This window comes from Schistocerca americana, chromosome 4, assembly GCF_021461395.2.
Source record: "Schistocerca americana isolate TAMUIC-IGC-003095 chromosome 4, iqSchAmer2.1, whole genome shotgun sequence".
Taxonomy (NCBI): Eukaryota; Metazoa; Arthropoda; class Insecta; order Orthoptera; family Acrididae; genus Schistocerca; species Schistocerca americana.
Window position 1 is genome coordinate 816146289 of NC_060122.1, and position 26621 is coordinate 816172909.

Here is a 26621-nt window from a genome sequence, read left to right on the forward strand (position 1 = left end):
TACTCCTAGTTTTTTAATAACTGATTTTTGTATTTACTACTTCTCACTAGGTTGCAGAAGAGCAGTACAATGAAAATGGTGATAGACAAAAAAAGCAGTACACTTCATATCTGGGAGATTCACACATGAGACAAAAGATAAAAACTTGTCCCTACGATGCCTTAGAGTGAAGGGATAATGTTCTCTAAGAGCAATATACATTTGGTGACATTTAGCTGTGTTATTTTCCTTTTCTCACGAAGTGATGTGGCAGAGTGATTAAAATGTTGGACTCTCATTCAGATGGACAGCAGTTCAAATATCTGTCTTGTCATCCACATGAAGGTTTTTGATAGTTTCCCTAAATTGCTTAAGGTAAATGCAGGAATGGTTCCCTTCAAAACGACATGGCCTTCCCTAATTTTAGCTTGCACTCTGTGTCTAATGATTTTGTTACTGACAGACATTGAACACTAATCTTCCTTCAACAAAGATTGGACCCTTTCTGCTCTGTGTGTCATGACTGTTGGAAAAATTCTCTTCCAAGGATTATCAAACATTAAATGGTAGACACAAAACCAAATAAAAGTTTATGAATTTCCATCATACTGATGGGCCACTGTGGGTTATTAAAATATTTATTTTCCTTCAGTATCCATCACAGTTGGAACAGTAGTCATTTCTTTGTGGTGACTAATTTTGGACTGTCACATCCATTTTCAAACCATGGCCTTAGACATAAGTGTAACCACACAGGTGCCATCAATGTATGTGTAAGTAATGACATATGCATTATTCTTCACTATTAACCAGTACACACATAGAAAATGTTAAACCTTGTATGAGCATACAATGTGAATTCTTTCCAATCGAACGCAGCAAACTCTGCCTCTAGAACCAAAATTTGCTGTGTTTGATTGGAAAGAATTCACATTGTATGCTCATACAAGGTTATCTGTGTAATGGTTAATGGTGAGGCATAATGGATATTTGGTTACTCACATGTACATTGGTGGGAACTGTATGATTATGGTTATGTCTAAGGCATAGTTTGAAAATGGCCATGATTGTCCGAAACTAATCACTATGAAGAAATCACTATTATGGCAACTGTGATGAATTTGAAGTAAAATAAAGATTTCAAATAACTAGTGTTCTTAGAGCATAAGTAAACATTACCACAGTGCCTGACAAAGTGAGGCACCCAGAATGCAGAGTCATTTGTCAGTGTAAGATTGTACACTGTTGTGGCACAGAGATAAACTGGGTGACTGTAAAAAATTTTGAAGTTTTCCGCAGCCAGTGCTGAGCCATACCAAGACAGATTAGAGTGCCATGTTGCAACTGGTATCAGAAACAGGCAGGAGAACTGGTAATGAAATATTCTGGTGTACAACAGAGGCCATAGCCACACATCGTTTGAGTGAGATGTCCGAATTGCCAATTCAGTAAGACGACATCACAGTGAAAGGAACATAATGTCACTCCTACAGCTCTGCAAGATGCCGCACCAACACACAAATCTTACTGAATAACACCTTCCAGCCTGCTGTCATTGCAGAAATGCACCAAGCTGAAGATGTGAAAGCCACAGTTGAAACGCCGAGGTGTGGTGAGAATCCATTTGATCTGCCTGCAGTCATTACAATTGACACACAGTTCGAAGAAATTGATATTGCTACAAAAGGGCATAATGATTGTTGAGTTTTTGCCTCCAAAGTGAAGTGTTACAGATGTGGACATAAGGGTTATCTGCAAAAGCAATGTCAGCATTCAGAGTGCTACGAATGTAGTCAAGTCGATCATAAGGCATGGAAATGCAGGAGCAGGAAACAAGGAAAACAGCAACTGAAAGAGCAACTATTAAACACAAATGAGAATGCATCACCCACCAGAAAGCATTCCCTGTAGAACGTTACACTGCACAGACATATGCAGAAATGGAATGCTGCTTGTTAGGCTTACTACAGGAAAAGAAACTGAAGTTGTTGGTAGACTCAGATGTGCATGTGTGTCAATTTGTACCTCTCTATCTACATTATTCCGTGATTTATTCAGTTTTCAAATTTATACTGACTTTTTGATCACCCGGTACATCTCATAGGAGGTTGATCTCTGCACCTGCATGACACAATTTCTGTCGCCCTCCTGATGCACCCGGCGAGTCATTAGCAGCTAATATTTTGCCCGTCGTAGCTGCTAACTGCACACTTTCAAATTAGGCTTGCTAAAGATTGAACTTGCGACCTCGCTGTCAAGGTGTTCCTCGTGAGTGAGAAATCGTCTGCGTAGCCTTTCCTCATATCAAGAATGTAGATGTTTCTCCTCCTGTCTGCCTTGTTGGTCACACTGAAACGCTTGTCATTTGCAGATCTAAGCATGTGGTACGCTTCATGCCGATCTGACTTTTATCTCATGCTGTCTTCATGTAGTTGCAATTTTAATAGCGAGATCACCAGTCCCTCGGCTAAGAGACAGTTCATTAGAGTTATTGTCGTCCGCCAGAAATTTTATCGAGTCACAAAAGTACGTAGGAATGGTAAACTCGAAATGACCAGCGGTATATTGTGGTTAGACAAAAGGCAGCGTATCAGTTGGGCGAGACATCACGAATAACTGCCAGTTCCTGCCAAGTAATCGCCTCTACCGTTCAACAAACAATGAGGTGACAGAAAGTCACGCGCTACCTCCTAATATCTTGTCGGAACTCCTTTTGCTCCGCGCAGTGCAGACTCGACACGGCGTGGATTCAACGACTGCTGGAAGTCCCCTGCAGAAATACTCAGCCATGCTGCCTCTATAGCAGCCCTTTTCCGAAAGTGTTGCCAGTCCAGGATTTTGTGCACAAACTGATCTCTAGATTACCTTCCACGAATATTTGATGGGATTCACGTCAGGCAATCTGGGGGGGGGGGGAACCAGTTAGCTCTAACTGTCCAGAATTTTCTTCAAACCAGTGACGAACGACTGTGGCCCAGTGAGTGGCGCATATTCATCCATAAATTTCCATAGTTGTCTGGGAAAGTGACGTCCATGAATGACTGCAAATTGACTAAGTAGCCGAACATCCCTAAGATCCAGTCCATTCCATGTAAACACAGCACCAGCTTGCACTGTGCGTTGTGAACAACTTGGGCCAGTGGCTTTGTGGGGTATGCGCCACACTTGAACTGTACTGTCAACTGTTACCAACTGAAATCGGGACTCATCCGAGCGGGTTACAGTCTACACCTAAATCTACGTACATACTCCGCAATCCACCATACGGTGCGTGGCGGAGGGTACCTCGTACCACAACTAGTATCTTCTCTCCCTGTTCCACTCCCAAACAGCCGGCCGCGGTGGTCTAGCGGTTCTAGGCGCGCAGTCCGGAACCGCGCGACTGCTACGGTCGCAGGTTCGAATCCTGCCTCGGGCATGGATGTGTGTGATGTCCTTAGGTTAGTTAGGTTTAACTAGTTCTAAGTTCTAGGGGACTAATGACCTCAGCAGTTGAGTCCCATAGTGCTCAGAGCCATTTGAACCATTTTTTTGAACCACTCCCAAACAGAACGAGGGAAAAATGACTGCCTATATGCCTCTGTACGAGCCCTAATCTCTCTTATCTTATCTTTGTGGTCTTTCCGCGAAATGTAAGTTGGCGGCAGTAAAATTGTACTGCAGTGAGCCTCAAATGCCGGTTCTCTAAATTTCCTCAGTAGCGATTCACGAAAAGAACGCCTCCTTTCCTCTAGAGACTCCCACCCGAGTTCCTGAAGCATTTCCGTAACACTCGCGTGATGATCAAACCTACCAGTAACAAATCTAGCAGCCCGCCTCTGAATTGCTTCTATGTCCTCCCTCAATCCGACCTGATAGGGATCCCAAACGCTCGAGAAGTACTAAAGAATAGGTCGTATTAGTGTTTTATAAGCAGTCTCCTTTACAGATGAACCACATCTTCCCAAAATGAACCGAAGGCGACTATCCGCCTTCCCCACAACTGCCATTACATGCTTGTCCCACTTCATATCGCTCTGCAATGTTACTCCCAAATATTTAATCGACGTGACGGTGTCAAGCGCTACACTACTAATGGAGTATTCAAACATTACACGATTCTTTTTCCTATTCATCTGCATTAATTTACATTTATCTATATTTAGAGTTAGCTGCCATTCTTTACACCAATCACAAATCCTGTACAGTCACTCAACTTCCCGTACACCACAGCATCATCATCAAACAGCCGCACATTGCTATCCACCCTACCCAAAAGATCATTTATGTAGATAGAAAACAACAGCAGACCTACCACACTTCCCTGGGGCACTCCAGATGATACCCTCACCTCCGATGGACACTCACCATCGAGGACAACTGGGGTTATCCAGTCTTCTAGTGTCCAACCGATACGGTCACGAGCCCATGAGAGGTGCTACAGGCATGTCGTGCTGTCGCCATATTCTATAAACGACAAATTTCGCCGCACTGTCGTAACGGACACGTTCGTCGTACGTCCCTCATTTATTTCTGTAGTTATTTCATGCAGCGTTGCTTGTCTGGTAACACTGACAGCTCTACGCAAACGTCGCAGCTCTCGGTCGTTAACTGAAGGCCACTGCGTTGTCAGTGGCGAGAGGTAATTTAATGGCGGACTTGTGGGGTTCACGGCACACTGTTGACACTGTGGATCTCGGAATACTAAATTTCCTAACGATTCGCGAATGGAATGTCCATGCTTCTAGCTCCAGCTATCATTCCGCGTTCAGAGTTTGTTAATTCTCGTCGTGCGACCATAACCACGTCGGAAACCTTTTCGCACGAACCTCCTGAGTAGAAATGACAGCCCCACCAATGCACTGCCCTTTTATACCTCGTGTACCCGATACTACAGCCGTCTGTACACGTGCATACCGCTACCCCACGACTTTCGTCACCTCAGTGTAACGCGAGAAACCAGGCTCATCATGCTCGAACTAAGCTTTCAATAATCGCCTGCCTTATGAAGTCAACCCCGCCGTTGCGAGGACATGAGGCTGCTACACTCGCGCTGTTGTACGCTGATTATCATAGTTTCATTTTTTTGTCAGTGGTCTCCCGACTGCTTTGAACTGGCCAGCCACGACTTCCTCTCCTGTGACCACCTGTTATGTCAGAATAACACCCTCACCCTACGGCTCCAGTTATTTGTTGGTTATTTTTCGACCTCTGTCTTTCCCTAAAGTTTTTGCCCTCTACGGCTTCCTTCAGTTCCACTGTAGTTATTCGCTAGTGTCGGAACACAAGTCCTGTCAACCTGTCCCTTCTTCTTGTCGGTGTTTTCCACACATAGCTTTCCTCGCTGACTCTGCATAGAGCCATCTCGTTTCTTATTTTATGATACAACGTAATATCCAGCATATATCTGTAGCACCACATCCCAAACACTTCCTTTCTCTTCTTTTCCTGTTTCCCCACTGTTCTTGATTCTTTTCCATTCAGTGCTGTGCTCCAGACGGATTGTCACAAATGTCTTGCTCAAATTAAGGCCTATGTGTGATATCGGTACACTTGTTTTAGCTCTCTCCGCCGTAGATTGTATGCTTCTTACGTCCTCCTTGCTCCATCAGTGGTCTATTTCTTTGCTCCCAAGGTGGCAGAATTCCTTCAATTCGTTTGCTACAACAGGTCTTTACTTCCGCCATTGCTTCTTCGGCGTGCAGGTTGAACACTAGTCGGATAAGACAGCAACTCTGCCTTACGCAGCTTTTCATCTGAGTGCTTCTGATCTGCTGAACCATTCTTACTGTTCCCTTTTCTTGTACATATTGTATGTTACCTGACTTTACCCATAGCTACTGCCTATTTTCCTGAGAATTTCAAACAGCTCGCACAATTTTAAATTGCCGAATGCTGTTTCCAGATCGACAAATCCTATGCTTTGTTCATGTAACAGGGTCTTATTCACCGCCACATCACATGAATTGTTCACGATGCTTCATATTCATTCAAGACGCGTTGCCAAAGTTTCTGAGGACTGTACCTTTAGTTAACTCCAGAGGATGTGGTTTCAGTATAACAGAGCACCATCCCACTTGGGTAAGCATGTCCCTGAGCGCTGGAAGTACAGATAACCTCACCAGTGGATTGGGTGGGCGGAGAGGTCCAATCCCATGGTCAGCGAGATCACAAAGTCTCAGTTCTATGGTATTTTTCCTGGGTGTTAGATGAAGTCGGTTTATTCAATTCCAGCAAAAATTGAAGGAGAAAGTAGTTGGTGCCGCGCAGATCGTCTGTCTCACTGCACTCTAGACAACAAGAATAGTTGAGATAGAGTGAATAATTTACGCAACACTGTAATGCATGCACCGAGACTCGCGTTCATCACTTTGGACATATACTATGAGCTTAATTTATTACTTTGAGGAGTAAGTCATGTCAATAAGAAACTAAATATTAGTTCCTTCTCCAAAACGTATTTAACCTAGGATTTTCTGCTGTATAGCTTTGATCATAAGGGTTGGAGACATACTATAGAACAAGGCACAAATAGTTAGAAGAAATTTTAAAACAAAGGTAAGATAGAGCGTACTAAAATATACATCACATTTACCAATCAGTTATACACATTACAAACAACATTGATAATCACTAAACAAACAGCTCTATTCACGACAATGGAACAACATATACACCGAACTTATTTACCAAGAAAGGATAAACATAAAAGTCAAAGCAGCATTTTCTATAAGGAGTAAAACTGTACAATAAATTGCCAGAAGAGATTAAATACACTGCTAAAATAAACATATTTAAAAAGGCAGTTAAGAAGTACCTATTAAGCAATACATTCTATACACTGAAGGATTACCTAGACGACGCAAAGTGAGGGCTAGGCAAGAAATGTTAACAGAAATAGTAATAACGGTAATAATGCATAGCGCTCCACACTACAATTTCACACAATATTTTTTCCTCTCTTTTTCCTTTTCTTGAGAAACTTTCTCCCAAAAGCTATGCAATGTATAACACTAATACTTTAGCCCCTTCCTGAGTTCAACACCTCACTCATTATAAAGGGATGCTGACGCAGTTTTCTAGGCTAGCAAATGGGAAGTTGTGGTGCATAAAATGGTTCCCACATCAGCTGATAGTGTGTACAGTGACTGGGAGTGAGCAATGAATTAGCAGCATAGCATTAGCCGCTTTCATTATTAAATAACTTATTTGTACAACAGTATTGTACACTACGGGCAAACGAATTAGGCAGCAAGGTTTTAAAAAGAGTAGCCTTGTGTTCGAGAGTGTGGAGGCTTCTACCATCGTCTGACCATCCTGATTTAGGTTTTCCATGGCGTCCCTAAATTATGTCAGGCAATTGCTGGGATGGTGTCTGCTACGCCGAGGAGCCAAAGAAACTGGTGCACCTACCTAATATCGTGTGGGGCACCGCGAGCACGCAAAATTGCCGCAACACGACGTGGCATGGACTCCATGTCTGTAGTAGTGCTGGAGGGAATTGACACCCCGAATCCTGCAGGGCTGTCCATAAATCTATAAGAGTACGAGGGGAGATCTCTTCTGAACGGCACGTTGCAAGGCATCCCACACATGTTCAATAATGCTCATTTCTGGGGAGTTTGGTGGCCAGCGGAAGTGTTTAAACTCAGAAGAGTGTTCCTGGAGCCACTCTGCAGCAATTCTGGACGTGTGGGCTGTAGCACTGCCCTGCTGGAACTGCCCAAGTCCGTCGGAACTCACAATGAACACGAACGGATGCACGTGATCAGACAGGATGCTTACGTACGTGTCACCTTTCAGAATCGTATCTAGACGTATCAGCGGTCCCACATCACTCCAGATGGACGCACCCACACCATTATAGAGGTTGCACTAGCTTGAACAGTCCCCTGCTGACATTCAGAGTTCATGGATTCATGAAGTTGCCTCCATTTCCGTATACGTCCATCCGCTCGATACTATTTGAAACGAGACTCGACAGACCAGGCAACATGTTTCCAGTCATCAACAGTCCATTGTCGGTGTTGGCTGGCCCAGGCGAGGAGTAAGCTTTGTGGCGTGCAGTCATCAAGGGTACACGAGTGGGCCTTCGGCTCCGAAAGCCAATATCAATTGCGTTTCTTGAATGATTTGCACACTGGCACTTGCTGATGGTCCAGCATTCAAATCTGCATCAATCTGCGGAAGGGTTGCACTTCTGTCACGTTGAACAATTCTCTGCAGTCATCGTTGGTCCCCTTATTTCAGAATCTTTTTCCGGCCGCAGCGAGGACGGAGAATTGACGTTTTACCGGATTCCAGATATTCACAGTACTCTCGCGAAATGGTCGTACGGAAAAATCACCACTTCATCGCTACCTCGGAGATGATGTGTCCCATCGCTTGTGCGCCGACTGTAACACCACGTTCAAACTCACTTATATCTCGATAACCTGCCATTGTAGCAGCAGTAACCGATCTAACGACTGCGCCAGACTCTTTGTTATCTTATATAGGCGTTGTCGACCGCAGCGCCGTCTTCTGCCTGTTTACATATATCTGAATTTTAATACGCATGTCCATACCAGTTTCTTTGACGCTTCGGTGTATAAAGCCATGGACAACTCCCTGTCCCCTCCTTATCTTACAAGACTCGTCTGTATACGTGGATTACTTTATTTTTGTCGTTCTTAAATTGTAATGTTAAGAAATGGGATCTACTGACGAATAAAACAACTACAACTATAATGATTACTCTTTGAATCGAATACTCACATTTATTAACTCAAATTTTTCCTTGTCAAGCCTGAAAAAGAAAACAAACACAGTTTTAATATTTTTGATAGAAAATTGTAATTCATTCCTAATTTTAATTTCACTATTTATTTTAGTCCACTGTCAGTTATACCAGGAATAAGGCAATATTGCATAAATCAGATGAATAAGATAAGGGAAACTTAGAGAAGAGTTTCTCCGCAAAACTATTGTTACTTAACTATTGTCACTTAAAATATGTTACCTATCTTTGGAGCTAATAACGCAACAACAAAGCACAGCTGAAAATGTGACATTGTGTATATCAACATTCATACCCCATTTTAAGTGCTGACTGCATAAAAATGGTGAACACAATATAATAATAAAAATAAATTTTGAAATATCCAAAATATACACAATCAACAACACAGGCAAAAACCACAAAATCTAAGTTAAAAGTAAAAACAACAATACATAACGGCAACAAAGAATAATATTTCATTCTTCCTATTTCTGAAGGCACACTTCTTATTCATTCCATGTCATTAACGATACCTCAGATTAGACAAGGATGGCTGTTTCTAAGAAACTATAGTGGTAGACTCTCTAAGTTACTCACTTTTGGGGGGAGCCAAGCTCTGCCCATATCCTGCTTTCCGCTTTCTATGTCAATTTCCTCCCTCCTCCGTGTCCATCACCGCTCCCCAATTCTCTCTTATCTTGAGCCTTGTTTGTTGTTATTGCAAATTCAGATTCTGAAGTAGTAATGTAATCATAAGCCTTAAGACATAAATACAACTTTACTGTTTGCTAACAATGTTTCTCTAAAAATATATATCCTATGTCTGTCCGAATATTCATTAGAGTATTATGCAAAAATTTGAAGTAATTCACTTAAAAAATTTTCGTGATTTTTGGTAATAACGTTTCCTCTTTATATATTACATATTTATTTAAATATTAAATATATTTAAAACAGATATATAAAAACATGCACGTATTCAATTGCAACACTGTGTCAACATTTCAAAACAATTGGTGAAGAACATACGGAGATATATGATTTTGAGCAAACGAGCATTTATGTTTTTATTTGTACCACAACTTTATTCCTTCCATGTACTGCCAGTTTAATTTTTTTTTTTATTTCTCCTAATGTCCAGGTCATTTTAGTATCACTGTGGAGACATCTTCATGAGTTACTCACACAAAAGCACAAGCTGCCACTTCCGAACTGATCCACTGCGGATGCAGGACAGCGGCTGGTCAAATATTTAACACGGAAAATCGTCAGTCGCGTTGTTTGAGAAGTTATTTTATTTTCACAACCAGTTTCGGCAATTCAATATCTCATCTTCAGGCCCCATACGCTCCTCATGTAGACATTCAAACATATCAATATTGGCACACTGGAGTCATCAGTATCTGGCTGTCGTGAATTCGTACTTCAAGTGCTGCCTCCGAAGACTTGACAACAACCCAACTTCTTAAGCGCTGTCGGGCTTGGCTAACACTCGGATGGGTGACCGTCCGGGTCTGCCGAGAGTTGTTGGCAAAGCAGGGTGCACTCAGCCCTTGTGAGGCCAATTGAGGAGTTACTTGATTGAGAAGAAGTCGCTCCGGTCACGAAAACTGAGAATGGCCGGGAGAGCTGTGTGGTGACCACACGCCCCTTCATATCTGCATCCTGTGACGCCTATCAATGAGGATGATACGGCGGTCGGTCGGTGCCGTTGGGCCATCCGAGGCCTGTGCGGACTGAGTTTAGTTTAGTCGTAATTACACTTCAGCTTTTATATGAAAGACTTTTTATGTATCACCGTTTCAGGGATTTTGCCTCTAAATGTAATACGACAACTTACCTTTTGGACTGTGTTTTACCCCTTAAAAGTGATATTGGGAAAAAACGAAAAAATACGGATTGCATTATTTTGCTCCCTCTACGTGCCCACCAAGTTTCGACAAGATCGTTTATTTACACCTGGGAATGTTCCCTTGTAAGTACTGGGCTGTGTCCTACGTTAAATTGACAGCAGTGCGACTTGGTAGTTTTTTAAAAACAGGTTTTTTATTTGCGTTACATGTTTATTCCATCTGTGCTTTGGTTTCTTTCTAGGTTTCTTCATAGCGACTCAAAAGCTGAAACTGATCAACAGCAAATGAAATTGAAGATTGCACAACACATAACGTACAATTTTTTCATTGAAAAACGCTCTGTTTTAGCTGATCACCGTCTCTGATAACAGCCTGCTTCGAAAAACTCCACTCCACTGGAGCTGACTCATTTGCAAATACAACAGAAGTGACAGGAATTTGGATAGGTTGCAATATCTCTATTAATGAGTAATTTCGATCTGAAAATTATTGCCGATTCTGTACTGTCGATTTATGCATCTTATTAGCCCTTTATCATCAGCACCTTTACCTTATTTATAACCTGTTAAACAAAGTTTCAGTTGGTATTCCCGAAGCGGTATTTCTGGTATAAAACCGAGTGAGGCTTACGCCTTTTAGCCCGACGGACTGACATCCGCGAAGCTCGGGGTTTCGGTTGGGAAACGACATGACGCGCATATTTGGGATTCAGAACCTCTCCACGCAGAACACACCACAGGGAGCTCGAAGTCTGCTTTATTGATGCGACTTTTTCTGGACGGTGGTGAACATGTCGTGAATGTTGGGTGGCTTCGCTCCCCTGCTCTCTGGGAATCAGCCGACAAGCATTTGTAATTATTTTCAATGGGACTTTTAAGGGCAACGAAAGCCCGCCCGGTTAACCGTGCGACCTAACGCACTGCTTTCTGGCCGGGAAGGAGCGCCTGGTTCCCGGCACGAATCCGCCCGGCGGATTTGTGTCGAGGTCCGGTGTCCCGGCCAGTCTGTGGATGGTTTTTAAGGCGGTTTTCCATCTGCCTCGGCGAATGCGGACTGATTCCCCTTATTCCGCCTCAGTTACACTACGTCGGCGACTGCTGTGCAAACACTTTCTCCACGTTCGCGTACACCATAATTACTCTACCACGCAAACATTGGGGTTACACACGTCTGGTGTGAGATGTTTCCGAGGGGGAGGGGCGGGGTGTGTCCACTGGGGGTCGAGCCGCACAATAACCCTTGGTTCGGTGTGGGGCGGCGGTGGGGTGGGTGGACTGCTGTAGCCTGTTGTGGGGGTTGTGAACCACTGAGGGCTACGGCGGGGACGAAGTCTCTCCGTCGTTTCTAGGTCCCCAGTTCAATACACTATACAAGGGCAACGAAAAACTCCAGCACTATATACTGAGACAATGAAATAAAATATACTTACATCCATAATCATTGCATTGGTTCCTCCTGTACTGATGGGTAAGACACGAACTGCGACTGAACATCGACTAAACGTACCGCCCTATCAAAGGTGATCACGTTGACACTTACTGTTGTATTTTCTTTCGTCCATTAAACTGGGATAATTATAGCGTAGCTTTTATGCTAAAAGTAAGGAAACAACTGAAATCAAGGAGAGACTTTCCAGATACCACGTACATATCTTAGCCACTTATTAAATATTGACAGTTTAGAGGCTGAACGTGGGCACGTAATGTACCTGTCACCATACTGACTCATCTGTTCTGAACGGAACAGAGTCACGCACGTTTTCACAGTGATCTCTCTTTCAAGGTCCACGTGTACCATCTTGCGACGTGTTACACTGTCTCATGACGTAAATGGCCGATGTCCAGCATCCTATCCGAAAACGGCAACAGTGTAACGCACACGGAATTTAGTATTTTGTGAAATGTCCGACCCCTTACCTGAATTGCTGGATGGAGGATGTCAATGAGCTATGAGTGGATGAGTAGCACTGTTTTTTTTTTTTTTTTTTTTAATAGGACTATGTGATCAGCCATCAACATGTACCGGGCAGTTTTAACATTGTTATTCATCTCACTCTCAGTGCATTAAGTCTCGTATCTAAACAGGATCAGCAGAGTTTTGTTCAACTACAAAGAGGTGTGCGTGGGGACATTAATTAACCACCCACAGTGGAAGCAATGAGCTGAATGCTTTTCCACAGTTTGGTGGCCATAAGGACATTTTATCAAACAACTGGTGGATTTTAATACATGACAGGGCAACTGTGACGACTGCTAATATATGCCCTTGGAGAATCGTCGCAGCGTTCAGGCCTGAGAGAAATGAAAACAGACATCGCTAATACCACGAGATACTGTCTATGTATTGACAACTAGTAAGGCCGCTAATGGCCAATAGTTGAGCGCCCGAAATCCATTATAACTCCTTTATTAATATTACTACAAAATATCACACGCTGGCCTACTTATGCAGAATTCTAGTGCACGAAAAAAAAAAAAGGAAGCCACATTCCAAGGTACCCTGAGAACCCAGCACTTCCTTTCAACAAGCACTACGCTCCTCTCTGTTTTCCAGTGCTACAGCCAGCAATGCATTGCGAAGCGAAGACTACATGACTGGCATGCGCAGTAACCGCTCGACTGTCGTAAAGAATACTCGCCTCTGACATTGGTAGTCACAACTGTCGTCTCTCCGTTGCAAAACTGAGAGGGGGAAAGTATACGCGTGCGCACGTACACGCACTTTCTGCGTCAGACGAGGAGCTCGGGAAAGCCACCGCGCAACGGCAGACGCGCATACGTACCAGCTGCGAGTTACTAGTCACCTATATCGAGCTTTGGCACGCTTCTTCATGCACTGAGAGGCGTAGGTTCAAACTCCATGGCGGGATCAAGGGAATACAATTACTTTTTTTGTTACACGAGTATATTCCAGCCTCGTGTCCCTAAAATGTTTTCATTACATGTTTGGACTTAAAATCAACTCGTCGTCATCATCAGTTGATCTTCATCGGTTGACTTTCAAGAAACTGTGTGCATTATCCCGGGCCTGGCTACACACAAACTAAGACAAGGCATGCGAACTGCACACAATTTCCTGAAGTTGTAGTTTCAAGTGATAAAAATCATCCGATGATGACTTGGTAATAAGTCCAAACCGGTCATGATACCATTTGGCTGTCCTGAATGTGGAATATATAATAAAAAATGTACAAGACGGTCGCTTTGTTTCCATAAGACAATATGCTGTGCAATACAATTGATACTACGAGGGTCGTTCAATAAGTAATGACCCACATTTTTTTCTCCGAACGTATTTATTGTTAAGAGTCAGAATTTGTTGAAAACATACATCAACATGTCATGTCCATGTCTAATTTTTCTACGTAGTCTCCGTCACTTTCTATGGACCTACGCCAAAGTTCTGGAAGAGCATGTATTCCCTGCTGGTAAAAGCTCTTGTCCTGCAGCCGTAGCCATGTTTTCACTGCATGACTGACACTCTCGTCATCTTCATCTTCAAAGCGTGTTCCCCGTAGAGAATCTTTAATTGGGCCAAACAGATGGAAGTCCGAGGGTGCCAGGTCTGGACTGTAGGGTGGATGAGGCAATGATGTTCAACCCAATTTGGCGATGTGTTCCCGGGCTCTCAGATTTGTGTGTGGGAGCGCATTACAGTGTTTGAGCAAGATATCTGCTGGATTCTTGTCCGAGCGAACACGTCGGAAACGGTTCTCGAGTTTGTTTAGAGTCTTCACGTATGCCTCTGAACTGATGGTTGATCCTCTTGGCACCACATCCACGAGAACGACGCCATCACAATCTCAGAAGACAGTCACCATGACTCTTCCGGCAGAGGAGGTTGTCTTCAATTTCTTCTTTCGTGGCAAATGAGGATGATGCCACTCCATAGACTGCCTCTCTGTTTCCGGTGCAAAGTGGTGCACCCAGCTTTTGTTGCCCGTAACGGTCTGTGACAGTAAGGCCTCTCCGTCGGTCTCAAAACGCTCCAACATTTCAGATGAAATGGCCTTTCTTTGGATCTTGTGGTCCGCTGTGAGCATTCGCGGAACCCATCGAGAGCATCTCTTTGAATATCCTAGAGTCTCGATCATTGCAGACGCACTTCCAATGGTGACTGACAACTGTAGAGCCAATTGTCGAGCGGTGATGCGCATACAAACGATTCAGCATGTCTGGAGCAGTGGCTGTGACAGGACGTCCCGAGCGTGGCTGAGCACGGAGCTCCGTTTCTGCATTTCCTGAGGCTCTAACTTTCTTTACCCATCGCCCAACTGTACTCCTATCAGCTGCAGCATCGCCATACACTGCACACAAATGTTTATGGATGTTCACCGCGGTTTCTTTTTCTGCAGACAAGAATTCAGTAACAGCACGGTGCTTCTAACGTGAGTCGTATGTAGACGCCATTTTGACGCTGTACTACTGTTCTGCCATCTGCCAGAACGGTGCGAAACTTCACCGGCGCACAGAGTAAACGTCAAATGTGAAGCACCAACAAGGACGTTTGTCTATGTATATTAATGGCTTTTTTAAAAAAATGTGGGGCATTATTCGTTCAACGACCCTCGTACATGTTTATTATTATGCAGGACTAACGGGTGCAGTTCGGGATTATAAAACTGCCACTGACAAGAAATGAGTACTTAGAAAAGGTATGCCGAACTTTGATGCAACGTTTTTACTGAAGGCATTAACTGAGAGTTATGTGTGGCATATTTATGAGTCATTACGTGCCTCGCTCACTCGATTTAAGTCCTTACTTTATTGGCATTGGCTTCTGCGAGACAGCTTACTTCATTTACCGAGTCACAAGACAGTCAGTGAAGAAATTTTTGACTTTCTGAACAAGAAGTGAAGAGATGCTTTAAAGTACAGGCCCTAGTGCGAGCTAAAGAACGCATATACATTACTGGCCATTAAAATTGCAACACCACGAAGATGACGTGCTACAGAAGCGAAATTTAACCGACAGGAAGAAGATGCTGTGATATGCAAATGATTAGCTTTTCAGAGCATTCACACAAGGTTGCCGCCGGTGGCGACACCTACAACGTGCTGACTTGAAGAACGTTTCCAACCGATTTCTCATACACAAACAGCAGTTGACCAGCGTTGCCTGGTGAAACGTTGTGATGTCTAGTGTAAGGAGGAGAAATGCGTACCATCACGTTTCCGACTTTGATAAAGGTCGGATTGTAGCCTATCGTGATTGAGGTTTATCGTATCGCGACATTGCTGCTTGCGTTGGTCGACATCCAATGACTGTTAGCAGAATATGGAATCGGTGAGTTCAGCAGGGTAATGCGGAACGCCGTGTTGGATCCCAATGGCCTCGTATCACTAGCAGTCGAGATGACAGGCATCTTATCCGCATGGCTGTAACGGATCGCGCAGCCACGTCTCGATCCCTGAGTCAATAGATGCGGACGTTTGCAACACAACAACCATCTGCACGAACAGTTCGACGACATTTGCAGCGGCATGGACTATCAGCTCGGAGGCCGTGCCTGCGGATACCCTTGACGCTGCATCACAGACAGGAGCGCCTGCGATGGTGTACTAAACGACGAAACTGGGTGCACGAATGGCAAAAGGTCATTTTTTCGGATGAATCCAGGTTGTGTGTACAGCATCACGATGGTGGCATCCGTGTTTGGCGACATCGTGGTGAACGCACATTGGAAGCGTGTATTCGTCATCCCCATACTGGCGTATCACCCGGCTTGATGATATGGGGCGCCAATGGTTACACGTCTCTGTCACCTCTTGTTCGCATTGACAGCACTTTGAACAGTCGTTTCTGATGTGTTACGACCCGTGGCTCTACCCTTCATTCGATCCCTACCAAACCCTATATTTCAGCAGGATAATGCACGACCGCATGTTGCAGGTCCTGTGCGGGCCTTTCTGGATACAGAAAATGTTCCACTGCTGCCCTGGCTAGCACATTCCCCAGACCTCTCACCAATTGAAAACGTCTGGTCAATGGTGGCCGAGCAACTGGCTCGTCACAATACGCCAGTCACTACTCTTGATGAACTGTGGTATCGTGTTGAAGCTGCATGGGCAGCTGTACCTGTACACGCCATCCAAGCTCTGTTTGACTCAATGCCCAGGCGTATCAAGGCCGTTATTACGGCCAGAGGTGGTTGTTCTGGGTTTTGATTTCTCAGGATCCATGCACCCAAATTGCGTGAAAATGTAATCACATGTCAGTTCTAGCATAATATATTTGTCCAATGAATACCCGTTTATCATCTGCCTTTTTTCTTGGTGTAGCAATTTTAATGGCCAGTAGTGTATGTCAGCGGTCTGCCAATATCGAAGACACAACAACTACCAGTGGTTAACAGATACAGCCCGTAATAGCCCATCTCAAGTAAAGTATCCTGACAGCGCTGTTTAAGGCGGCACCGACCACTGGATGCCACGGGAGGCGCGTCTGCCAGCATAACAAAAGGAGCAGAATTGGACGGTCAATGGAGACTTCAGTGACTCCACGTGGACCAGTCACTGGATGTTACCTGTGGTGAAAAATGCATCAGGAAGATTTCGTCCCTCCTACAGCTTCCCCAAATCGACTGTTGGTGAAGTGGCTGTGATGCGGAAACGTGAAAGACCAGGCAGACGTCATTTAGTGACAGATAGGGACACTCGATCATTGCACAGGATGAGTGTAAAACATCGCAGGAAATCGGAGGAACGAAATCACCTGCGGCTTCCAGAGTGTTACCAGCGGTCCACGTATAACAATGGCTGTGCGTAGGGGGTTAAAAAGGACGGGTGGGGTACAAAGGTCGAGCGGCTTCTCGCAGGCCACGCATTCCCATTCTCAACGCTTGAGGTTGCTCAAGGCACGACACCACTAGACAGAAACGAGTGAATCGCGCTACACACTGTGGCAACCCGATGGAAGGGTTTGGGTGCGGCGAATGCCTGGGGAACGTTATCTAACGTCAAGTGTAGTGCCAACAGTGGAGTACAGAGAAGCTGGTGTTACTGTATGGAGGTGTTTTTCGTGGGAAGGGTGTGGTCCGCTTATTGTGCTTAAGAAAACGCTAAAATTAACAAATTTTGCAGTATTGTGTACTGCGTACAATGGAGTGTGGAGTCGATCAGTGTTTGTGTCAGGACGACAATGCACCCTGTCACAAAGAAACACCTACGAGGCAATTGTTTATGGACAATAACATTCCTGAAATCGACTAGCCTGTCCAGAGTATCGACGTGAGGGCAAGAGAGCAAGTTTGGGGTGAAGTTAGAACGCTCGACTTCACTCCAGACCCCAGCATCCACCAGCTTCTCTCATTTCGGCTCTTGAGGAAGAATGGGCTGCCATTCCTCCACCGACAGCTAAACACCTCACCTCACTGAAAGTGTCCCCAGCAGAGATCAAGCCGCCATAAAGGCCAAAGACGGGCACACCGCATATTAGTGTCCACTAACAGGTGTCCGGATCTCAGCCCCTGTAAGGCAAACTGAGGAGCTACTTGATTGGGAAATTGCTGCTCTGGTCTCTTACACTGACATGCGGCCGGGAGAGCGGTGTCTCACCACATGACCCTCCACATCCGCGTCCAGTGACGCCTGTAGTCTGAGGATGACATGGCGACCGGTCGGTACCGTTGGGCCTTCGTGGTCTGTTCGGGCGGAGTTAAGTTTTTTAACAGGTGTCCGGATCCCTTTCATCTGATAGTGTATGCAGTAATATTGGCAAGGACACTGTAACATTTCCCGGAAACCTTTCGTCCATTGTTATAGATCAAATTTCAGAACATACGTTGTAGATGCCCAAGCTCTTGCGACCATTTTTGTAAGCGAAGATGAACGAGAAATTCTTCGACATCAAACTTACTTATATATTCATGTGTCCATCGTTGCTATAGCTGTGCAGGTTCACGGTTATATTCCAGTGTGTGTGTGTTGCGGAATGTTGTACGTTACTCCGCGCCACTGACGTTGCAAAGGAGAAGTCACATCCTTCCTTCGGCACACGCCTGGCCCCCAACTTCACAACGCTCAGGATGTCCAACTTTTGTTCGCGAGGGACCAATAAGTGCTAGTTCCTCTATGTATCCGCGCTTGCAAATCATGTCGACGAATGATCCCCGTGCAACCACAGACACTTATTGCCGGACAGTACCTTCCAATAGTGTCTAACTGCGGTGTTGCGCGTCTCCCATCTGAAACGGTATAACTACCGGTGCCGCATATTTATTGTTCTATCCCTAGACGTGTAGAGATCTTTCCAGAACGAACAACACAGCTAAGGTCACTCAGAGTGATCCGTCAGTCTCCTACAGCTGCGAACGATGAATCTGTCAACGTGAATTGAGGCTGCCTACCGACCAATACCCCAGAAACTAACGAAATGTTTCTGATTCTAAGCCACAACTCTGAGTCCCTGTTTCAAATCAGGTACTATAGTTACGAAAGAAAGGAAGGAAGGGAGTAACGTTGGAGTTTAAAACACTGTCGATACTACGGTAATTACAGGTGTATCATACATTAAGATGGGCAGGATGTAGAACTCAACCGTCCATAACCTATTAGAGAAAACCATCACATCATGTGCCTGAAGCAATTTAGAGAATCTACTGAAAATTGGAAGCTGTATGGCCACAGCGGAATTTAAATCCCATTCCTCCCCAATGTGAGTAAAAAATTTTAACAACTGCGCCATCGCTCTCGGTACTTTAGTTTGGAAGCCTTTACTATGATCTGTAATTTATACACTTCTTAGGTGTTAGTAGTATCGATCCATTCTCTCCTTGTCATTTCTTCGTTCTGTAATTTTCTTCTCTAGTTGATATATGATGAACGAGACGTTTCCCTTTAGATATATCCTCTTAAGTAGCATAGCCATCGGGCAGAACTGGTTTACAATTTATACTCTGCAGTGAATAGGAAGTACAGAGAAAAATGAGTCCTGCCTTATGCGCACTACACATTAACTATAAATTAAGTCGGACTTTGCTACATTATCTATTCAAACTCCATGTGCTCCACTTTGTCAGCTTGACGATATCGTGTACTGGGAAGCAAGAACCTCGACTGTACGCCTAAATGAGGTATCACTTACTGTGCTATCCTTATTGAATAATTTACGGCGATGGATGCAACTTTGAACCTTTAACGTGTTGCCACCAGCGCAATGATTATTTGAAGTTGTTCTCATTCACACAGTGAAACTAGTAATAAAACAAATAGGCTCTGAGAAATGATTTATTGGAACACAAAAATATATAAAAGTCATGTGATTAAAACTTCATGTGATTGGTTTTGGTAGAATTAAAATAAAATAAAATGCGTGGACATTATAATCTTCCTTCAAGGAGTTAAATTTCTCCTTATTTCAAGTCTTGTGTCACGTACCTGGTTGACATAGCGTTCACGAAATTTTGTAGAAGCAAACAGATGCTATCCACCTGTCAAAAGGTGAGCATGGGTAAATGTGTTGCAGTGTATAACGTGACACACCGTCGTGACTGAAGAAAGTTGTCCGAGAACAGGAAACTAGTACCATATTCAGCAGCAGTGAACGAGAAAATGTCGAGAAAGCCCACCCAGTTTATCAGAGAGATATTACTTTTAGTCTCTGCGAAACGTATCTTTGACGTTCTTCAAGAGCATAGCACAAACAGAAAACTGTAGAAATAATTTTCCAGTAAGAGAGTCTGAACTCACAACAGAAATTAAATGTAATTTACAGTCATGTCATGGTGCAGTCTATATGGAATTGGATTCGTGTTCAGGAGGAATGGAGTTCAAATCCAACTGTGACCAAGTCTTTAGTCGTCCACAGTTTCGATGAATCGTTTAAAATGAACACCGGGATAGTTTCTACAAAAATGATACCACCACTTCCCTTTCAGTCCTTCACGGCCTTGGGCTCCATTTCTAAAGATCTCGTCATTAGCAGGACATTAAAGTTTAATCTCCCTTCCGTGATATTCACAGCGTGTTCCGTCATTTGGCACAAAAATTTAACTCGCAAAGGCTCTGAGCACTATGGGACTCAACTGCTGAGGTCATTAGTCCCCTAGAACTTAGAACTAGTTAAACCTAACTAACCTAAGAACATCACAAACATCCATGCCCGAGGCAGGATTCGAACCTGCGACCGTAGCGGTCTTGCGGTTCCATAACTCGCAAAGGCTCCTCAATGAAATATCCACGTAACAGTTGGAAATATTTTCGAAAACGTTACATACGGTATCATATTGGTGAAGGTATGTCATTGGAAAAAGACCACGGCTTAACTTGGAAAAAAATGGCGTCAGCAGCACCGTGAACTGACTTCTGGAATTACTGGTCGCTCCATTACTGGAGCAGGACTGGATCTAGAAATTTTGGTTCATGACACACTCAACGAGGATCATAAAAAAATCCATATCAACAGTGTTAATGCATAGAATAGCTTCCTTCACCTTTGACCTCAGCGACCAACGAAACAGTTCGGAGTACGGTGTCCACTGGGTCTGACGGCAAAATGCTGAAAACTGCTATTGTATTATCGCTCCCAGAATAATTATTCCCGTCAGTTGTACTGCTTGCACATCAATCATTTGTTTATAGCTTTAATGCTCAAGGAGCTATAAAGAAGGAACTACAAATTTCATACGGAATTTTAAAAGCGAATCGCGTTAATAAATTATTCACAAAAGCGTCTCAGCTGTCCGTCTCGCCCTTTTAACGCGTCATCTGCCATCAAAATACAAAAGATGTGACTAGATATTTTGGTGTGTCCCCCGATGGCCGTTGAATAATGTGGTTGTGTTCCTCGACCACTAAATGTGGCATACAGGGAAGTCACGTTACTACCGATTAATTTGTTAACAGGAGCTGCTGGAGCCAATGTACCCTCGTAGTTACCTGGTGAGGGACTGTGCGTGTTTTTCTGTTGCTGTTCTCGCTGGAGTGCTCTCTGGAATTGTGTAGGCTGCCATTTGGTGTGTGGTTGTAACTGTTTCACTGCGTTACCCTACCACGATAATTTCTTGTCCGGTCAAATTTTGCTTCGTCCTCGCCATCTTCAAGAAACATCGTTTTCACTCTTCTGTCACATTTTCTCCATTTCTGATCGACTTCGAATTCAAGACCTTATGTCCTTCGAAAGCGGTTGACTTCCGGGGGGAATATTAAATTAGTTTTAATCAGGAAGTTAGGCGGGTGTAAATGCCCGTTTATACGATAAGAGACTTGCGTTCTAAAGCAGCTGTGCGCGCCTGTTTAGGCAGAGGACCGCCTCGTGCTTTCGTTTACACGAAGCGGAACTTCGTGCGTAGGCAAGGAAGGGCTGAGCGCTAAGTTTGCGCTAGGCAAGCACGCCGACGTGCTCTGTCGCGCCTCTACCTTCACCCCCGCGACGGTGCTGATCGGTATCGAGGGGTATTCCGTTCGGCGGTGGCAATGTGGGAGCCAGCTTACGGGGGAAACGGCACTGCAGCCTGCTTAAAATACCATCAGCAACTTCGTTGGCATGACAGCAGATGATATTCAATATCATGTATCACTGATCAGTCGGAAAATTGATGCGAAGCTGAGAGAAGCAACTAACTGTTTGAGCAAGGCTGCCCGTGACGCGGTGTTTCGTTGCGAAGGCGTTTACACTCACACACAAGTTTAAAGTATCTGTCCAAAGTGGCAAAGAGTACGATACCCGTCAGTTCGTGATGCTTCGCGCTGGGGACACATTTACACCAAGCGAGGCTTGCCTAGCGGAAACGCACCTTGGAACCAATGCACATCTCAACAAATACTGCTATTACAGTAGTAGCAGATCCGCAGTAATGACGTTCAGCTGTAAATGGCAGTTCTTAACGTACTATAATAATATCTTCAAAAATGGGTAGTTTTAGGGTACATCAGGGTGATATGGTGAACACAAAATTTGGGTCTTGTAGAAGGCAAGAAATTGTTTATTTAAACAAAACAAAAACACTCTCCTTTCACTAAATACATAAGTAACACATTGACAGTACCACATCCTCTTTAAGGCACTACGAAAGTTAAAAAGAAACAATACTTATTTTTACCAATTTCACCCATATATATGGGTGATTCATATGTTGCAACAGTCTTCATGCAGCCGACACTGGCAGCTAATAAATTTGATCCAATCCACATCCTTTTTAGTGCAACTGTACAGTTCACCGCACCCTACACAACAAGACTCTTCATCATCCGCGTCGTCGTCATCGTCTTGCAATTGGATATCCAGCGACGAGTCGGATCCGGTGTCAGCGGTAGACGCTTTTCGTTTCTTGGGCTGCTTCTTTTTGATAATTCCTTTGTTAGTCTCTTTGGTTACGGTTTTTCCTTTGGTTACGGTTTCTCCTTGCTAAAAGGATTTGCTCTACTCTTCACTGACTCATTTTGTCGTTTTCTGTTGCGCAGGTTGTCGATGTTTTCTGGAGAAGTCAAAACCTCAGCTAAAGCTCTGGACTTCTTCCTTGCAGATGCAACTTTATCTAGGATAGGTATCGGCGAAATATGGTCCAAGAGTTTGAAGTGGTTATTTGAGATTCTTCTGTTGCCACTGTCGAGGTCAAATCTATTGCTTCTGATGAAGCCTGCATGTTTTCCTGTGGATTTTCCGCCCGTTGCGAACAGCCCAGTTGTGGTGAAGCTTGTATGTTGTGTGTTCAAATCCCTGATCGTTATCTACATCTGCAGTTGCTTATTCCGAGGGATTAGGTCTCTCCTGCCAGTGCGAACAACTTGGTCGAGGTGAAGTAGGTCTGCTTTTATGTCGTTCGTTGTTTTCCTGATGTTGATCTGAAGCTGATGTTAAAAACGCGTATTCGGGGATGACATCAGGATTAAACAGGATGATTCCTGTGCTTCTGAACCCCGCTATTGCATTCTCTGTGGTAGCTGCTTGTACCCATTCCTTTGTAAGCAAGTCCTCCGAACACTAGTCTGGAAATGTTTCTATCTGGATTCATTTTAATGTACGAATTGCAAGCATTGTAATAATAGGATTTCATCCGGAGCACAGAGTTGTCGCAACTGCGTGGACTATCTGGGCACGCTTCAAGGCCGGCCGACACTCCCACCGAGCGCAACCTAGCCGCGGTCCCTCTCCATTTCCTCCAAGCACGCTATTCTGAGATTGCCATAGGTAGGTCGGACGTATGTGTGCATTCGCAGTGAAGAAGGTGGGTCCATTGCCCATCTACGTGAATCAGTTATATGAATGCGTGGCGTATGTACTTTCGGACAAGTGCGAAAGAACAGACACCATGTGTTCATATAACTGGGTAGTTTTACCAACACACACAACACGTGCGTAGTAACATTTTTTTCGCAGAACGTACAGTGGCAATGATCCCAGACTAACAGCAGTTGGTTCGACTCGAAGAATCCACCTATAAATTCTTAAAATACGTGTGAGAGTGTTAATAGAACTCGCTCATATCTGCACATTAAGATGACGTAATATCAGGAATGGCGTCTGCGCACAGAAAGAAAACGAAAATAAGCGAGTTCATATACAGGATATCATAAAATGTATGCTTCTCTAGCGGAAAGGCACGCGGAATCATCTATACAGGGGAGGTTTCAAAAGATTGTTCAGCGCAGTACTGCACTGGCGAACACCCTACATTTTCTATTGTTTACGGATGAGGACTCTCTCAGGCGTTAAAAACTGCGGTATCTGGAATGATGAAAAGTCAATACACCGCGCTCGTTTCACGTCAGACCTCTTACGAATTATCTATTAATTTTTCTGTTTTAATTGTATAATATAAACTAACACACCGTATGTCAAGTTATTGCGTTTGAATAGTTCACTTGACATGTGGCGTCATCTGTTTTGGAAACGGTACCTCTTGTTAAACGCGAGACGATTCGATTTTAACACGATGGTACACCTTCAACTTCGATATTAACATGCGTGCGCATCTGAACAACCACTACCGATATCATTAAATTGGGCCATCGTGTTCGCCGGATCTCGTTTCGATACTTTTTTTCTGGTGACGTTCAACGAAGTCGTTGGTTATGAAATTAAAACGTGGTTGGTAGGCTCTCATTGTACGATATACAATCGGAAAATTTAAGAGAGTGGGACAAAATTCTGTGCGCTGTTGTAATCAAAGTGTTAGTCTAGCGGTCGCCAGTGTTGAAAGACGGTTTGAGCTTAAGTAGTTGTCGTAAGGTATATTGTTTGTTTCAGTAAAAAATTATATAGTCATTCAGACTCTTATTTCCTTATTTCAAAATATTCCGTTTAGCTTATGGTTACCCTGTGTATGAATACGGGCTGAAACAGAAGCAGACTGAAAGCTGGCACTGGCCTGTACTCTCAGATACGCCCAAAGAATCACCGAGCTCCACGTCACCATCACACGGACGCAACAGGCCAATATTTCGTGGTATTCTTCACAGAGGTTTTCGGAGAGATGAAGTTCCACCTGCACACTGGTGCACGGTCCGTCGACCAGCGAATGAGCACTGCCAGCCTCCCTCCCCTCACCAGACAGATTTCGGTCATTGCAAACCCCCCCCCCCCCCCCCCCCCCCCCCACCCACAGCTGTCGTAAGAGCGTTCTAGCGCGCTCCCAGCGACATTGCATTTTAAAAGTTTAGTGACCTCTCCCCCGACATGGCTTTATACTTGAATGCATCTCGTAACCATAACATGAGGGAATTCTGTTTTTAAACAACAATAACAAGACGAAATCATCCAAAACTGAGGATGTTTTTGACTCTGAGCAGTTTGGCTTTAGAAAAAGAAACTGTACCAGAGACGTAGCTATGACGTTAAGAGAAATCACCACACCTCCAAAGTACTTGTCAAACTATAAAAAGCGTTCGATAAAATGTGCAGAATGTTTGAAATTTTCAGGAAAGTACGTGAAAGCTATAACGAAAGTATGGAAATATACAAGATGTATAAGAACCAAGCGTGAGCAGTTACAACGGAAGACTAAGAGAGAAATGGTCGAATTACAAAAGCGTAAGGCAAGGATGTGGTTTTTCTCCACTACTGTTCAACATGCACAGAGAGGAAGGTTCAGGTGCCGGATTAAAATCCACGTGACTACATATCAGTGGTACGCTTTCCTGTTGCCACTGCTAACCTCGGGGAAAGTACGGAAGAATTACCCGACGTGTCGAAGAGAATTCACAATCTAATGAGCGCAGAATACGAACAGAGTGTAACCACGTGTCCACAATCCAGTCACTTCCTACAGTAGGTGTAATCACATAAGCAGCCAGAATTAGCACCGGTCTCTAGCTCCTCCGAACGAGGAGAGGAATGACGGAAGATAGAATAAGTCCTAAACCAGGCGCCGGGACACGATCAAGAATAAAAAAAAAAATGGTTCAAATGGCTCTGAGCACTATGGGACTCAACTGCTGTGGTCATCAGTCCCCTAGAACTTAGAACTACTTAAACCTAACTAACCTAAGGACATCACATACACCCATGCCCGAGGCAGGATTCGAACCTGCGACCGTAGCAACAGCGCGGCTCCGGACCGGAGCGCCTAGAACCGCACGGCCACCGCGGCCGGCGATCAAGAATCGTATACGGAGATATGAAACTTTGTTAACAAACGAAAACAATTACTATAAAAATTCCATAAATTTAAGCAAAATTGATATAGATACCGCAGAGACTACAAAAGTCAAAGTTACATAATGATGAGAACATGACGGTGGGAATAATCATTCATAAGTTATGCAGTATCTCAACCATTATAACACGCACAATGGAAGGCAGTTTCGCCCCTAAAACGGGAAAAATTATTGGTTTCCTTTGTTCATTCCGGAGTCACGAGTTCTTCTGGCTCATTATCGACTGCCGTTTCGAGAAAGGCTACATATTCTAAATTGCACTTACTCCCACAAGCAACTATACTGAGGTGCCAGAAGCCCTATATTATCTCCTAATATCATGTCGGACCTCATTTGCCCAGACGTACTGTAGCAGCTCCACGTGGCATGGACTCAACAACTCGTTGAAAGTCCCCTGCAGAAATACTAAGCCATGCGGCCTCAATAGCCGTCCACAGTTGCGAAAGTGTCGCC

At 44.1% G+C, this 26621-nt stretch overlaps 1 protein-coding gene across 1 annotated transcript in view; it reads right to left on the minus strand.

Moving 5' to 3' along the window:
• LOC124613228 (leishmanolysin-like peptidase) overlaps positions 1-26621 on the minus strand; it is a 555464-nt gene that overhangs the window by 51357 nt on the left and 477486 nt on the right. The window contains exon 3 of the mRNA XM_047141903.1: positions 8716-8746. Coding sequence (XP_046997859.1) covers positions 8716-8746 — 31 coding nt within the window. The remainder of the gene's footprint in view (positions 1-8715; positions 8747-26621) is intronic.